The 17,602-nt window shown below is 46.4% G+C and overlaps 1 protein-coding gene across 1 annotated transcript in view; it reads left to right on the forward strand.

The window, feature by feature from the left end:
• MEI1 (meiotic double-stranded break formation protein 1) overlaps nucleotides 1-17,602 on the forward strand; it is a 116,388-nt gene that overhangs the window by 27,742 nt on the left and 71,044 nt on the right. Inside the window, exons 5-10 of the mRNA XM_017894083.1 lie at nucleotides 915-1,118; nucleotides 6,574-6,704; nucleotides 12,056-12,170; nucleotides 12,913-13,029; nucleotides 14,614-14,713; nucleotides 14,838-14,972. Of these exons, the coding sequence (XP_017749572.1) occupies nucleotides 915-1,118; nucleotides 6,574-6,704; nucleotides 12,056-12,170; nucleotides 12,913-13,029; nucleotides 14,614-14,713; nucleotides 14,838-14,972 (802 nt within the window). The remainder of the gene's footprint in view (nucleotides 1-914; nucleotides 1,119-6,573; nucleotides 6,705-12,055; nucleotides 12,171-12,912; nucleotides 13,030-14,613; nucleotides 14,714-14,837; nucleotides 14,973-17,602) is intronic.

Raw genomic sequence — 17,602 nt, forward strand, 5'->3', positions numbered from 1 at the left:
AAAAAAAAAAAAAAAAAAAAATTAATAATAATAATAATTATTATTTTTTGAGACAGAGTCTGTTGCCCAGGCTAGAGTGTGGTGGCATGATCTTGGCTCACTGTAACCTCTGCCTTCCCAGGTTCAAGTGATTTTCCTGCTTCAGCCTCCCAAGTAGCTGGGATTATAGGTGTCCACCACCATGCCAGGTTAATGTTTGTATTTGTAGTAGAGATGGGGTTTCGCCATGTTGGCCAGACTGGTCTCAAACTCCTGACTTCAAGTGATCTGCCCACCTCGGCCTCCCAAAGTGGTGGGGTTATAGCCATGAGGCACTGTGCCCAGCCTAATCGTTATTATTTTTTAGAGACCAGGTCTCACTATGTAGAGCAGGTTGGTCTCAAACTGCTGGCCTCAAGCGGTCCTCCCACCTTGGCCTCCCAAAGTGCTGAGATTATAGGAATGAGCTACCACACCTGGCTTTGTTTCTTTTTTTTTTGAAGTGGAGTCTCGCTCTGTTGCCCAGGCTGGAGTGCGGTGGTGTGATCTTGGCTCACTGCCACCTCTGCCTCATGGGTTCCAGTGATTCTCCTGCCTCAGCTTCCCAAGTAGCTGGGGTTACAGGCGCCTGCCAGCATCCCCGGCTAATTTTTGTATTTTTAGTAGATGCAGGGTCTTGCCTTGTTGACCAGGCTGGTTTCGAACTCCTGAACTCAGTTGATCCTTCTGCCTTGGCCTTCCCAAGTGCTGGGATTACAGGTGTGAACCACTGTGCCCAGTTGGTTTTCCCTTTAGATTAAGTATGCAGAAAGCATTTATTGTGGGGGATTATAGGGACTTACCATTACTACCCCATTAGGAATAATAGATTGAAGTTTCATGTAGCAGTTGACATTGTGAAATTTCCCCTGGCTCCTTGGTTGTTTTCTGGACAGGCAACCTGATGGAGCAACTGTTGAGAGGCTTAGTATACCCCAGTGAGGGCATACAAGCTTCTGTCTGTTACCTTTATGGGAAGCTATACTCCTCACCAGTGGCAGCTGAGATGCTTTCAGGACACTTCCGGGAGAAGCTTTTTCCCCTCTTCCTTTCCATCCTGGATGGTGCCCAGACAAAGGAGCTGCAGATTAACTGCTTGGGTAAGACATGAGGCTGGAGAAAAAAGGGAGAATACGTTTTTGACATTTTGCTGGAAGACTTGAGATATTGGGTTCTCTAGTAGTGGGGGAGTTAGATGTTTTGCAAAAGGTAGAAGCCACAAGGTTTGAGAGATAAGAGGCACACTGTGTGAAAGATACCTAGAGTTGGTATGACATCTTAAGAATGTTGCCTTTGGAGGAAAATAGGTAGGAAAGTGGGACAGCAATTTTTTCTGCCTTTACTGTCTGCCCTGGTGCATCCTGTATTTGCTGGCAAGTTAATCTTTACATTGTACAGCTCACATCCTGTCACTTTCTTAAGTCAGAAATTCTTCCATGGTTCCCTCTGGCCTCCAGGGTAAAGCACACGTGTCTTAGTGCATTTTATGCTGCTGTAACAGGATACCACAGACTAGATAATTTATAATGAAAAACTTATTGGTTCAAAAATTTATTGGTGTGCAGTTCTGGAGCCTAGGAAGTCCAAGATCAAGAGGCTGGCATTTGGTGAATCCCCTCTTGCTCTGTCATCCCATGGTGGAAGGGCAAAGAGAGGGCAAGAGAAAAAGCTAGAGGTAACTGAACTTGTCCCTTTTTTTCTTTTTTCCTTTTTTTTTTTTTTTTTGAGATAGAGCCTTGCTCTGTTGTCCAGCTTGAGTCCAGTGGTGCGTTCTCAGCTCACTGCAACCTCTGCCTCCCGGGTTCAAGTGAGTCTTCTTCCTCAGCCTCCTGAGTAGCTAGGATTACAGGTGCCCACCACCACATCCGGCCTATTTTTGTATTTTTAGTGGAAATGGAGTTTCACCATGTTGGGTAGGCTGGTCTCGAACTCCTGACCTCAGGTGATCTGCCCACCTCGCCTTCCCCAAGTGCCGGGATTACAGGCGCAAGGCACTGCACCTGGCCTGAACTTGTCCTTTTATGAGGAGCCCACTCTCATGATAACAAACCCACTCCCATGGTGATGGCATTAATTCATTCATGAGGGTCCAAACCCAACCCCAAACTCATGACCCAAACACCATCCATAGGCCCCAGCTACCAATACTGCTGCATTGGGGATTAAGTTTCCAACACATGAACTTTGGGGAACATATTCAAACCATGGCACTAGGTTTCCCTGCTTGTTACTTGAGGCTCTTTAGAAGCCCCAACATACACTTTTAGTATGCTCTCCTATTTTTTTGCATAAATACATAAGGTCTCTCAACTGTTCTGAGCAGGCAGATTTCTTATTTTGAACAGAACACATGGGCACTGTGATTGGTGCCTGGGTGAGGGCCTGTTCTCAGGTAGAAGCTGTAGAGAAAAGCACAGTCTATGCGTGACAACAGCTTCTTTTCAAAATTTGGATCAGAAGCTGTTATGAATAATCTAGTCATACATAGTGAGCATTCATTCTATACCAGGCCTTGTGCTGGGCTCTGAGGTCACAGAGATGATCAAATTCAAGCTTTATCTTGGGGGAGCTCAAAGGCCAGCGTAGAAGACACACATGGACAACTAGAGTCTAGTGTGATGAGTGCTGTCTTGGAGGTGCACAGAAGAGGATGGGAGCAGGGGACAGGAGAAGCTTCCTAAAGGAAAGGATGCCTGGACTGAGTCCTAAATTGTGGGGAAAGGTGGAAGGCAGGAGCATGGACCAGAGCACAAGGTATGAAGCAGCCTGTATCTGCGGTAACTTGCAGCAGGGCAGTATTAGAGTTAATGCATATAGAACAAAAGGGTGCAAGTACAGGCCGTAAGGTGAGGCCCTGGGCAGTCCTACAGCTCACCTGACCATAGTAGAGGGAAATCTCAACTGGTAATACTGGAAATTCCCACTTTTATTTTGAAAAATTTTTATTTACTTATTTATTTTGAGATGGGGTCTTTTTCTGTCACCCAGGCTGGAGTGCAGTGGTGGGATCACAGCTCACTGCATCCTTGACCTCCAGGGCTTAAATGATCTTCCCACCTCAGCCTACTGAGTAGTTGGGACCACAAACCTGTACTACCATGCCTGGCTAATTTTTTTTTTTTTTTTTGACTCCAGCTCTGTCACCCAGGCTGGGGTGCAGTGGTGCGATCTCGGCTCACTGCAAGCTCCGCCTCCCGGGTTCACGCCATTCTCCTGCCTCAGTCTCCAGAGTAACTGGGACTACAGGTGCCTGCCACCACACCTGCTTTTTTTTTTTTATTTTTTCTTATTTTTTTATTTTTAGTAGAGATGAGGTTTTGCCGTGTTAGCTAGGATGGTCTCGATCTACTGACCTCGTGATCCACCCGCCTCGGCCTCCCCAGGATATGCCCGCCTTGGCCTCCCAAAGTGCTGGGAGCCACTGCCTTAGCCACCGAGCTGGGAGCCACCATTAGCCACCGGTGGCACATTAGCCACCACACCCTTTTTTTTTTTTTTTTTTTTTTTTGAGACGCAGTCTTGCTCTGTCGCCTAGGCTGGAGTGCAATGGTGCAATCTCGGCTCACTGCAACCTGCGCCTCCCAGGTTCAAATGATTCTCCTGCCTCAGCCTCCTGAGTAGCTAGGACTACAGGCGCCTGCCACCACACCCGGCTAATTTTTTGTATTTTTAGAAGAGGCGGGGTTTCACCATGTTAGCCAGAACAGTCTCCCATCTCCTGACCTCGTGATTCGCCCGCCTTGGCCTCCCAAAGTGCTGGGATTACAGGTGTGAGCCACCGCACCCAGCCCATGCATGCTGGCTAATTACAAAAATTTTCTTTTGTACGAGAGAACAACAGAAGCGAACGGTGGCATCAAGCCCGAATACCTACCCCAAGCCCTTTTGGGAGGCCGAAGACGCTGGACAGCGGATCACCCGGTCGGAAATTCGCAGACCATACTGGCCTAAACACCGTGGACAACCCCGATCTCAACTTACTCATAAACAAAACCTCCAAAAAAAAAAAAAACTAGCTGAACGCTGATAGGCGGGCGCCTGTAGTACACTCCCAGCTCATCGGCCGAGGCTGAGGCAGGAGAATGGCCGTGAACCAAGAGACAGGCGAGAGCTTGCAGTGACTGAGATCCGAGCACTGCACTCCCCACGCCCTGACGGCAACAGAGCGAGACTACCGTCTCCAACAAAAAAAAAAAAAATTTTTTTTTTGTAAAGGTCTGGCCATCTATATCTATACCTTCCACAGGTCCACGTGCCTTGGACTTCTAAAGTGCTAGGATTACAGGCATGAGCCACCACACCCAGCCAGAATTCCCGTTTTTAAATGCTACCTCTTTTTTTTTTTCTGAGATGGAGCCTCGCTCTGTCACCAGGCTGGAATGCAGTAGCACGATCTCAGCTCACTGCAACCTCTGCCTCCCAGATTCAAGTGATCCTTCTGCCACGGCCTCCCGAGTAGCTGGGACTACAGGCGTGTGCCACCATGCCCAGCTAATTTTTGTATTTTTAGTAGAAATGGGGTTTCACCATGTTGTCCAGGATGGTCCCAATCTCTTGACCTCGTGATCCACCTGCCTTGGCCTCCCAAAGTATTGGGATTACAGGCATAAGCCACCGCGCCCAGCCTCTTTTTTTTTTTTTAAATAATAAAAAATTCACCCTATGCTCGTCTGTCAGACCCGAGGGCCTCTTTTATCCTGGTCTAGGGGAGTGCTAACTTTCTCTCCTTTCAGACAACACTTTAAAGGCCACCTCTTCTCTGGAGCCTTGCCTTCCCACCCTCTCCCCTTAGCCAGGGGTATAGTCACACCCTTTGGACCCTTGAAGCGCTATGGGTCTTATATTCTGTCTTATATCATTTTATTCACTTACTTTACAACCCAAGATCCTCATAAGTTCTTATTTTATTTAATTTACTTATTTTTAAAGATGGGACCTTGTTCTGTTGCCCAGGCTGAAGTACAGTAGCATGTTCATAGCTCACTGCAGCCTCGAACCCCTGGCCTCAAGTGATCCTCCCACCTTAATCTCCCAAGTAGCTGGTATTACAGGGGCACGCCACCTTGCCAGGCATTTTAATTTTTTATGTGTATGTAGAGATGGGGTCCCACTATGCTCATAAGCTGTTTATGGTCTAATCCTTATTAACCTCTCAAGCCTCATCTCTCACTTCTCTATCTGTCCCCACCCTAACTCAGCCTTACTGAACCAAATGCATCTCCAGGAACACACCATGCTCTCCTGCCTTTATATACTCCTCTGCCCAGAAGTTGGCTCGCATCCAACTTCTCTCATCCTTCAAGATTTGGTTCAAATATCTTCTTACAGAAGCCTTCCCTGGGCCCCCAGGCTGGATTAGATGCTTCATTTGATTTCCCATGGTCCTCTGGGCTTTTTTCCACATTATTTAATTTTAATATTTAATATTCTGACAAGCATTTCTTTACTTGTTAAAGTATGTATTATTTGGAACACTTTAGTGACTTACCATGAATCCCAGCATAAGTACCAGAATCCTTAACATAGCTTATGTGGTCTTTTGTGACTACTTCTCAGACATAATTTCTGGACTTTTTTTTACCCCCAACCATTCTGGCTTTCTTTCACTTTCTAGAATGTTGTTCTCTGTACCTGGAATACTTCTCCTCACTTCACCTAGTTTTACCTACTTATCTTTCAGGTTCAGCTTAAATGGTACTTGCTGCTGGAAGGCTTTACTGATCCCCCACACTAGGGGATTCTATGTATATAAAATCCTCATATACATTTTCATGTATTTGGGTACTTCTCATTTATATCATTTGTCACAATTATAAGGGTCATTTGTCTGACTTTTTTTTTTTTTTTTTTTGAGACAGAGTTTCACTCTGTCATCCAGAGTGGAGTGCAGTGACGCGATCTCAGTTCACTGCAACCTGTGCCTGCTGGGTTCAAGTGATTCTCCTGCCTCAGCCTCCTGAGTAGTTGGAACTACAGGCGCATGCCACCATACCCCTACTTTTTGTATTTTTTTTACTAGAGAGGGGGTTTCACCATGTTGGCCAGGCTGGTCTTGAACTCCTGACCTCAAGTGATACACCCACCTCGGGATTTGTGGGTGCTGGGATTACAGGTGTGAGCCACCATGCCTGGCCTTGTCTGACTTGTTTTTGTGTTTGTTTCTCCTGCAGGAGTGTATGCTCCCTTTGTTAGTCAAAAAATGTTTATTGAGTTCCTGCTGTGTGTCAGGAACTGTGCCAGGTGATGTTATGGTGAAAAAACTCACGTTATTACTGCCCTCATGAAACTTTTAGTTGAGTGGAGCAGTCGGGCTATGTTTATCTTGCTTACTTTTGAATCCCTAGACCCTTAGGCCTAGCACTTAGTGGGCTCTCACTAGATCTGTATGGAAGAGAGCTGGGTGCAACAAGCAAATTGGTGCTTAAGGATTCTAACCATTCTTCATATTTATGGAGGCATGAAGAAGTTTCTCTTGGGATGTTTGAGGGGCTATATTGGGAGGACTCTGGTGCCTGTGTTCCTCTCTCCTTACTTCCCAATCCCTTTGTTTCCTAGGTTTACTGAGGCAGCTGTTAAAGTATGATCTCTTTGTGTCCATGATCATGAATAAGGATGGACTGGGAGAAAGTGCTAAGAATATCGAAGGGTCGTCAGGAGATACTTCACTGCCTTTGGTGCTCAAAAAGGTAATTGTCTTGTGATTCTTGGTCTCTAGGTTCAATAACAAGGGGACCCAAGTGCTTCTTGGGCCTCGTCTTCGTCTACCACTTCTATCTCAGATTTCCAAGTGTTTTCTTACTGGGCAAAAAAATATACTGGCTGGGGGCGGTGGCTCATGTCTGTAGTCCCAGCACTTTGGGAGGCCTAGGTCGGTGGATTGCTTGAGCCCAGGAGTGCAAGACCAGCTTGGGCAACGTGGCAAAACCCTGTCTCTATAAAAAAATACAAAAAACTTGGGCATGGTGGCTCACGCCTGTAATCCCAGCACTTTGGGAGGCCGAGGCTGGTGGATCACAAGGTCAAGAGATCGAGACCATCCTGGCCCACATAGTGAAACCCCCGTCTCTGCTAAAAATACAAAAATTAGCTGGGCATGGTGGCACGCGCCTGTAGTCCCAGCTACTTGGGAGACTGAGGCAGGAGAATCCCCTGAACCTGGGAGGTGGAGGTTGCAGTGAGCCAAGACCACGCCACTGCACTCCAGCCTGGTGACAAAGCAAGACTCCGTCTCAAAAAAAAAAAAAAAAAAAAAAAAAAAAAAAAAAAAAGAAAAAATTAGCCTGGCATGGTGATGTCACCTGAAATCCACAGCTACTCAGGAGGCTGAGGTGGGAGGATTGCTCGAACCCAGGAGGCGGAGGTTGCAGTGAGCCACGATCATGCCACTACACTCCACCCTGGGTGATAGAAAGTAGGTTTCCTTTCATTTGTAAATTATTTTTTTTTTAAGTGTCGAGGTCTTGCTCTATCCACTCAGGCTGGAATGTAGTGGCACAGTCACAGCTCACTGCAGCCTCAGCCTCCTGGGCTCAAGCGATCCTCTTGTCTCAGCTTCCTGAGTAGCTGAGACTACAGGTGTTCGCCATGAGGCGTGGCTAATTTTTAATATTTTGTAGAGACAGGATCTTTCTGTGTTGCCTGGGCTGGTCTCAACTCCTGGGCTCAAGTGATCCTCCCACCTTGGCCTCCAAAGTTCTGGGATTACAGGTATGAGCCACTGCACCCAGCCTCAGTTGTAAATTCTTTTTTTTTTTTTTTGAGATGGAGTCTCGCTCTGTCGCCCAGGCCCAGTCTGGTGTGCAGTGGCGTGATCTCGGCTCACTACAACCTCTGCCTCCCAGGCTCAAGCAATTCTCCTGCCTCAGCCTCCTGAGTAGTTGGGATTACAGGCGCCAAGCCACCGTGCCCGGCTAATTTTTTGCATTTTTAGAAGAGACAGGGCTTCACCATGCTGGCCAGGCTGGTCTCGAACTCCTGACCTTGTGATCTGCCTGCCTTGGCCTCCCAAAATGCTGGGATTACAGGCATGAGCCCCCATGCCCGGCCGTAAATTCTTACCTCTGTACTTCCCCTTCACATCTGGGCTGCCTGAAAATGAAGAATACTTACAGCAATAGAAACAAAGTCACCTCAGTTGCTTTAGGGATCAGCTTCTGAGCTTGGTACTGAGAACCCTCTTTATTTGGATCCTTCAGCCTTACTTTCCTGTCTCTTCTACCCCATAACCAAGTGCTCCAGCCACATGCAGTCTTTCCGTGGTCCTGCATATGCTAGGTAATCCTGTCTCAGTGCCTGTGTTCTTCCTCTGTCTATAGGGCCTTTCTCCTCTCTTTATCTGCTAATCTGAGTCAGCCTTCAAGCCTATAGGGCTCCCTGTCACCCTGGCTCCTTTAGGCAGAATGTGACCCACTGTCACAGTGCTTACCTTATACCGTATTGTGGTTGACTGGCTGGGAGCTCCTTCAGGGCAAAACCTGAGTCTGGCATCTTTCCCCAGTGCTCAGCACAGGGACTCGCAGAGCTGCAAACCCTCATGTGATAGCAGGGGTTCATTGCCCAAACTCTGGGGCTCTTTCTGCAGCAAGGAAGAGGAGAAGGAGCTCTGGTTAGAAGTGAGAAGGGAGGCTGGGTGCAGTGGCTCATGCCTGTAATCCCAGCACTTTGGGAGGCCGAGACGGGTGGATCATGAGGTCAGTAGTACAAGACCAGCCTGGCCAACATGGTGAAACTCTGTCTCTACTAAAAATACAAAAATTAGCTGGGCATGGTGGCATGTGCCTGTAATCCCAGCTATTCGGGAGGCTGAGGCAGGAGAATATAGCAAGAAAAAGTTTGTCCTGAGACAAAAGCAAGAAAAGAAAAGAACTGACTTCTAAAGAAAATAGTTTAGTCCATTTCAGAGTTTAAATGTCAGTCATCAAGTATAATGAGCTAGGATCAGCTTTCTGATTTAGGAATCATGCATGTATTCCATAAGTTTTAGTGCAGTTTTAAGCTGTAATAACTAACTTAAAGGCAGTTACTCTTGCCATTTTTAAACATAGGTACATAAACAACAACAGGGAAACCTAAAAATGTGTTATCAAGTCACAAAATTGAAGTGTAATGAAATTTAACCAATTAAACTTCAAAAAAAGAATATTTTAAACCAAGAATCATTGTTTTAATGGATACATATCATATGTCTTTGATTCTGAGATACACTGTTTTCACATTTAACAGCTCTGAAATTGGGAGACATTTTACCATCAACGGTGCATCATAGTTTAATTGGTAGCACTTTTTCTTTCTTAGTGGTACATAAAATAATGGCTCGCCTTACATCACTAGCATCTTAAAATAAAATACAGTATGTCATTTCTTTTATAAAAGGGAACAAGATAAATATTACTTTCTAAACTCCTTTATGTACTATCAGAAAATCTGGCTTTTTTTTTTTTTCTTTTCCTGACAAACAGGGAGTCTGTTTATATGTCCACTTGTAAGTCCAATATGGCTGAGATGGGGTTAAGCTTGCAGTCCTCAGATGTCTCTTTGCCAGACATGAGTAGTCTCATGTCTACTTGGTCCTTTTTCTTAAAAGCTGTAAAACCAGGCACGCCCTCCATTCTTCTGGTGATGTATATTCTGTTTGGCACTATTCTCCCCCCAAATCAGCTTCTATGATACTTAAAATCTGTGGTTGCAGTTAATGCTTTTTTGATTTCTGAAAGTGTTAGAGACATCCCTAATAGCTATGGTGACCAATAGGAGTTTGGATATTATTCAGAGTGCAATGGAAATTCACTGAGATGTTTAGAGTAGCAAATATGCCTGATCTAAAAATTCTGATGGGGGAGGCATCACAGTTGTGGGAAGACTCCTAGATTTGGACTTGACTGACCTGAGTTTGCACCTTAGCTTTGCCACTTATCAGCTGTGTAGCCTAGAGTAAGTAATCTAACCTTGCTAAAGTTCCCCAAGACTACCTCCAGGTTTGATGATTTGCTAGGAGGACTCATTGGACTCAACATCTGGTCATATTCATAGCTACGATTTACAGCAGTGCAAGGAGAGCAATATCAGCAAAAGGAAAGGTTCATGGGGCAAAGTGTGGTGGAACCAGCACAAGCTTCCAGAGTCCTCTCCCGGTGGGGTCACATGGGATGCACTTCTTAATTTCCCTAGGAATGAACCGTGACATGTGAAACCTTACCTACTGAAGAAGCTCATCAGAGTCTTAGCACCCCAGGTTTTTATGGGGGACTGGCTGTTCATGTAGGTACCCTCTGCTGAGCATATACCAAAATTCCAGACTCCCAGAAGGAAAACAGATGTTCAGCAGAAACTACAGTTGTCCCTCGTATATACGGGAGATTGGTTGCAGGACTGCCAGCATATACCCAGACCCACATATGCTCATGTCCTACAGCCAGCCCTGGCAAACCCCAGTAAGCTGGCTTTCTGCATATGCCAGTTTCACATCTAGTGAATACTGCATTTTCCATCAGCGTTCAGTTGAAAAAAGACCGCATATAAGTAGAACCACACAGTTCAAGCCTGCGTTGTTCAAAGTTCAACTGTTCATGGTACAAATAGTTTAGTCACAATGAGCCACTCTCTCAGTTCTGGTAGGAACCCTCCTGAAATCCAAGTTCCCAAACCCAGCCAAGAGCCAGCCTTGCAGACAGGGTTTTCTAAGTATAATAGCCTCAGGCCTACTGTGTTAAATCTTTTCTGTGCACTCAGTAAATTGAGGTTTATAGTAGAACCTTTCCTTGTTATGTCACAGAATTGTTGTAAACATCAAAGCCAGATGAGGGAGAGCTGGGCACAGTGGCTCATGCCTGTAATCCTAGCACTTAGGGAGGCCAAGGTGGGAGGATCACTTGAGCCCAGGAGTTCAAGTCCAACCTGGGCCATATACTGAGACCTTGTCTCTATAAAAAAATTTAAAATGAGCTGGAGCTGAGCATGGTGGCTCATGCCTGTAATCCTAGCACTCAGGGAGGCCAAGGCAAGTGGACTGCTTAAACTCAGGAATTTGAGACCAGTCTGAGCAACATGGTGAAACTCTGTCTCTACAAAATAAAATAAAATTAAAATTAGCCAGGGTCGGGGTGTATGCCTGTGATCCCAGCTACTTGAGGGGCTGAGGCAGGAGGATTGCTTACACTGGGGAGGTTGAGGCTGCAGTGAGTCTTGTGCATATGGCTGCACTACAGCCTGGGTGACAAAGTGAGACCCCGTGTCAAAAAAAAAAAAAAAAAAAACAAGGCAAGGCGCAGTGGCTCATGCCTGTAATCCTAGCACTTTGGGAGGCGAAGGCAAGCGGATCACGAGGTCAGGAGTTTGAGACCAGCCTGGCCAATGTGGTGAAACCCTGTTTCTACTACAAATACAAAAATTAGCTGCGTGTGGTGGTGCACGCCTGTAGTCCCAGCTACTCAGTAGGCAGAGGCAGAAGAATCGCTTGAACCCAGGGAGGCGGAGGTTGTATTGAGCCAAGATCATGCCACTGCACTCCAGCCTGGGCGACAGAGCGAGACTCTGTCTCAAAAAAAAAAAAAAAAAGGTACCAGGCATGGTAGCATGTTCCTGTAGTCCCCGCTACTCAGAAGGCTGAGATGAGAAGATCGCTGGAGCCTTGGAGGCAGAGGTTACAGTGAGCCATGAGCCATGATCTTGCCGCTGCACTCCAGCCTGGGCAACAGAGTGAGACCTGTTTCATAAATAAATAAACCAGATGAGGACTTTGAAAGTACTTTTGTTAATGAAGGCTTGAGCACTCATTGGTGATGACAGTTACAGGGTTCTTTGAGTGCCCCTGGTGGATTTTACATTGTGTTCTTTCCTTATTTTTCTCACCTGCTGCTGTTCACAGAGACCCCTTCCCATAATCCGTAATGGCTCTCCTGAGCCCCATCCTTGTGCCTGGTGCCATGTAGGACAGGAAGGATCAGAAATGAATTAGGCTATTGCCCTGAGGCACCTAGGCCAGTTTTTCTGGTCTTGTTGGTGGTGTGACTGGGTTACTTTTTGCTGCCTGTTTCTCCAGCTTCTCCTCTCTAGAGATGAAACCCTGCAAGTGGCCAGTGCTCACTGTATAATTGCGGTGCTTGTCCACTCCCCAGCAAAGCATGCCCCGGCCTTCATCCATGCTGACATCCCAGGTAGGGGAATGCTTCTAACCTTCTCCTCCCTGTATTAGAAGGATGGGGTGGTGACAGGTTCAATTGTGTATGACGGACCCTATGAACTATGTCTCATAACATCTGAATCCTATTGCTGCAGATTTCTTGTATGACCTTGAGCAATTTGTTACTGCTTTTTGTCATTTATTTGGTCACCTATGAATAAAACCCTAATGTGGGGTGGTGGAAAGACCTGTGGACCAGGCAGGCAGCAGGAAACAGTATTTTTCAAGGGACTGTTATGACCAGGGGCTGTTATGAGGTACATTGCAAATGTTACCACATTTAGGTCTTCATCTTCACTATTTTATAGATAAGGAAATTGAGGATCAGAAAATGAAATAATTGGCAGGCCTAGTCAGTGGCAGAGATGGGATAAAAAGTCAAGCCTCTCTGACTCTTAAAACTCTTTTTCCCTTCATCCACACCACTGCCCATTCTGAGAATTAGGAGACTTAGGTTCCAATCCTACTTCCGCCACTAATAGTGCCTCTTCTCTGGGACTCAGTTTCCCCATCTGTTAAAAAGAAGAGGTTAAACCATAACCAAGGGCACTTTCCAGGTTTATTACTGGATTGATGATAATGACTCATGGAGAGGATATGTGAACAGATGAAGTAGTAAGAGTAAGGTGCTGAATAAATCCAAAGCCTTAGCATCAGTTAAGGGATCGTGATCACATGACTGTCATTTATTGTTTTCTCATCCTCTTCCTTGTCAGAGTTCCTCTTCGAGCATCTTTCTTCTTCCAGTGAAATGCTCGTCTGGTCCAGCTACAACTGCTTGACACTCCTGGCAGAAGAGCCACTCTTTTTTTCCAAGTGCCACACGGTGTATGGTTGGTAGTAAGGGTCCTGTACTAGCTTTGGGTTGGGTAGACAGCAGCTTGCAGTTGGATAGCAGCAAGCCTCCACCTTGGAGGGGAGCACTGAGTCTAGACATTTCATCAGCCCAAACTCATCAGCCAAACCAGATTTCATATGTAAGTATTGATATCCAAATGTTCTGCTGTTCACTGATTATCAGAAGTATATATGTTTAGACACTTCAGCAAGAGAAGGACACTTCTCTTAGCCACTAGATGAATTCCTGTTGCATGTTAACAACAACTCTAAACAGTGTTACTCAACTTTAGATTTAGTTCTTTCCCATGCCCCAGATTTCTAACCATCCAGGTAGTCTCTAAGTTTTGCTAATTTATTCTTTAAAAGTTTCTTGAAACTGTCCTTCCTTGTCTGGGACTTTTTTTTTTTTTTTGAGATGGAGTCTCACCCTGTCACCCAGGCTGGAGTGCGATGGCGTGATCTCGACTCACTGCCACCTCCGCCTCTCAGGTTCAAGCAATTCTCTTGCCTCAGCCTCTTGAGTAGCTGGGATTACAGGCATGTGCCACCACACCCAGCAAATTTTTTGTATCTTTAGTATAGAGATGGGGTTTTACCATGTTGTCTAAGCTGGTCTCGAACTCCTGACCTCGTGATCCACTTACCTTGGCCTCCCAAAGTGCTGGGATTACAGGCATGAGCCACTACGCCGGGCGCCTTTTTTTTGTTTTTGAGACCGAGTCCTGTTCTGTTGCCCAGGCTGGAGTGCAATGGCGCGATCTCGGCTCGAGGCAACCTCTGCCTCCCGGGTTCAAGCAATTATCTTGCCTCAGCCTCCTGAGTAGCTGGGATTAGAGGCGACTGCCACCATGCCTGGCTAACGTTTTTGTATTTTTAGTAGAGACGGGGTTTCGCCATGTTGACCAGACTGGTCTCGAACTCCTGATCTCAGGTGATCTGCCTGCCTCAGCCTCCCAAAGTGCTGGGATTACAGGCGTGAGCCCACTGTCTGGGACTTATTATATCACATCTAGATTTTTAGAGTAGGCACATTCAGTCATTCATTTTATATTCCTAGTATAAGCCGGGCACCAGGCTGGGACCTGGAGATTTAGAGAGAACAAATAACATTGGTCCTTGCCCTCAGAAAAGGGAGAGATATGCAAAGGGAAATTTCGTTATGAGCTGATTAGAGCTCTGCTACAGGGAAGCACAGGAGCTGTAGGGGTACAGGGGAGATTCACAGCTCTTAGTGGATCAGGGAAAGCTTTTTAGAGGAGTTTTGACCTGATTCTCCAAGGAGGAACAGGAGTATGCCAAGTGGAGAAAATATGTCTTGGTCAGTAGGTGTTCACTGAAAACCTCAAGTGTCAGGGACTGTGCTGTGGCTTGTACTGGGTGTTGGGGAGATGAATCAGATGAGGGCCAAGCCTCAAAGATCTCACAGTCTGGTCCCATTAGCTCAATCTTGTCAGGGTCCCTCCACGAGTGGCCTCCAACTGATACATGCTGTCCAGAGCCTGTCACCTCTCCTGGGTGGGCAGTGAAGGAACAAGAGAGCACTGATCCCTGGCCTCTGTCATGTCATCCTGTGGTAGGAATCGAGGCAGTGGTGAGGAGCCTGCAGGGAAGCCTGGAGATGAACAACACAGAGCTGCACAAGCAGGGCCTGCTGCTTTTCACTGAAATCCTGACCCGGTGAGCAAAGTGGTAGAACATGAGGCTTGTAGGGGCCAGACTGCAGAAGTAAAAGTGGGCTTTCATTCCTGGTGGGGTCAGTGATAAGAGTTCACCTACTCGTTTCTCATCTAACATTTCTCAGGCAGCCAGAGGAGATCAAGCTGTTCACAAACTCGGCCATGTGCAGAGATGCTGGCCGTGCCCTCCAAGAAGCAGTTAGCAGCCCTGTGCTGGAGGTGGCTGCTGAGGCCGTGAAGGCCACTTCTGCTTTTCTGAGGTAAGAGACCCAGGCAGGCTGAACTTTCCATCCCTGCATGTACCTAAGGGCCTGTCGAGGCCAGGGCAGCTGATGATTACTTATAATACCTAATATAGTTGGCTATTCATAATTGTGGATTCCACATCCATGGAATCACCCAACCATGGATTGAATTTTTTTTTGGAGATGGAATTTTGCTCTTGTTGCCTAGGCTGGAGTGTAATGGTGCGATCTCAGCTCACTACAATCTGTGCCTCCTGGGTTCAAGTGATTCTCCTGCCTCAGCCTCCCAAGTAGCTGGGATTACAGGTGTGCACCACCATGCCCGGCTAATTTTTGTATTATTATTAGAGACGGGGTTTCACCATGTTGGCCAGGTTGGTCTCGAATGTGTGACTTCAGGTGATTCACCTGCCTCAACCTCCCAAAGTGCTGGGATTACAGGCGTGAGTCACCGCACCGAGCTGAAAATTTTAAAGAATGGATGGTTGTCTCTGTATTGAACACATACAGACTTTTTTTCTTGTTATTATTCCCTAAACAATACAGTACACACTGGGCATGGTGGCTCACACCTGTAATCCCAGCACTTTGGGAGGCCAAGATGGGTTGGATCACCTGAGCCCAGGAGTTCAAGACCAGCCTGGGCAACATGACAGAACCTGTCTCTACTAAAAATCCAAAAATTAGCCAGGCATGGTGGTGCACACCTATAGTTCCAGCTACTCGAAGCCTGAGGTGGGAGGATTGCTTGAACCTGGGAAGCAGAGGTTGAGGTGAGCTGAGATCACACCACTGCACTCCAGCCTGGGTGACAGAGTGAGACCTTGTCTCAAAAGGAAAAAGAAAAAAAAAAAAAGAAACCCGGTCAGGCACAGTGGCATATCCCTGTAATCCCAACACTTTGAGAAGTCAAGGCAGGCAGATCACTTAAGTCAGGAGTTCAAGACCAGCTTGGCCAACGTGGTAAAATCCCTTCTCTACAAAAACTTAGCTGGGCATGGTGGCACATGCCTGTAGACCCAGCTACTCAGGAAGCTGAGGCACGAGAATTGCTGTGGAGGTTGTAGTAAGCCAAGATTGTGCCACTGCACTCCGGCCTGGGTGACAGAGCAAGGCTGTGTCTCACAAAAAAAAAAAGAACACCCAAACAGTATAATGACTATTTATATAGCATTTGCATTGTATTAGGTATTATATATAATCTAGAGATGATTTAAAGTGTACTGGAGGACCGGGTGCCGTGGCTTACGCCTACAATCCCAGTACTTCAGGAGGCCGAAGTGGGTGGATCACCTGAAGTTGGGAGTTTGAGACCAGCCTGGCCAACATGTAGTAGAAACCCCGTCTCTACTGAAAATATAAAAAATTAGCTGGATGTGGTGTCACACACCTGTAATCCCAGCTACTCAGGAGGCTGAGATAGGACAGTTGCTTGAACCTGGGAGGTGGAGGTTGCAATGAGTAGAGATCGCACCATTATACTCCAGCCTGGGCAACAGAGCGAAATTCTGTCTCAAAAAATAAAATTAAATAAATAAAGTATGCTGGAAGATGTGCATATGTTATATGTAAATACTATACCATTTTATATAAGGAGCTTGAGCATCCTGGTTTTGGTATCTTCAGAGGTCCTAGAACCAATTCCCCACAGATACTGAGGGTCGACTATGCAATGTCAATGCAATGTAGACGGGGCACGGTGGCTCGCACCTGTAATCCCAGCACTTTGGGAGGCTGAGGCAGGCCAGTCACCTGAAATCAGGAGTTCAAGACCAGCCTGCCCAACATGGTGAAACCCTGTCTCTACTAAAAATACAAAAATTAGGTGGGCATGATGGCACATGCCTGTAATCCCAGTTACTCAGGAGGCTGAGGAAGGAGAATTGTCTGAGCCCGGGACCTGGAGGTTTCTGTGATCTGAGATCTTGCCACTGCACTCCAGATTGGGGCCACAGAGTGAGACTCCATCTCAACAAACAAACAAACAAACAAATTAATGCAATGTAAATAGTTGTCATGCTGTATTTTAAAATTTTTTTGAGACGGAGTTTTGCTGTTGCCCAGGCTGGAGAGCAGTGGCTTGATTTTGGCACACTGCAACTGCCACCTCCCAGGCTCAAGCAAGTCTCCTGCCTCAGCCTCCCAAGTAGCTGGGACTACAGGTGTGTGCCACCATGCCCAGCTAATTTTGTACTTTTGTAGAGACAAGGTTTTGCCACGTTGGCCAGGCTGGTCTCGAACTCCTGACCTCAGGTGATCCACCTGCGTCAGCTTCCCAAACTGTTGGGATTACAAGCATGATCCACCGTGCTTGGCTTACATTTTATATATTTTTTTATTGTTGTTTTTTTTTTTTTTTTTTTTTTTGAGACAGAGTCTCGCACTGTTGCCCAGGCTGGGGTGCAGTGGCGCAATCTTGGCTCACTGCAACCTCCGCCTTCTGGGTTCATGCCGTTCTCCTACCTCAGCCTCTTGAGTAGCTGGGACTACAGGCATGTGCCATCACGCCTGGCTAATTTTTTTTCTATTTTTAGTAGAAACGGAGTTTCACTGTGTTAGCCAGGATGGTCTCGATCTCCTGACCTTGTGATCCACCCACCTCGGCCTCCTAAAGTGCTGGTTTTTTTTTTTTTTTTTTTTTTTTT

Source organism: Rhinopithecus bieti, unplaced genomic scaffold, assembly GCF_001698545.2.
Source record: "Rhinopithecus bieti isolate Rb0 unplaced genomic scaffold, ASM169854v2 scaffold_25304, whole genome shotgun sequence".
Lineage (NCBI taxonomy): Eukaryota > Metazoa > Chordata > Mammalia > Primates > Cercopithecidae > Rhinopithecus > Rhinopithecus bieti.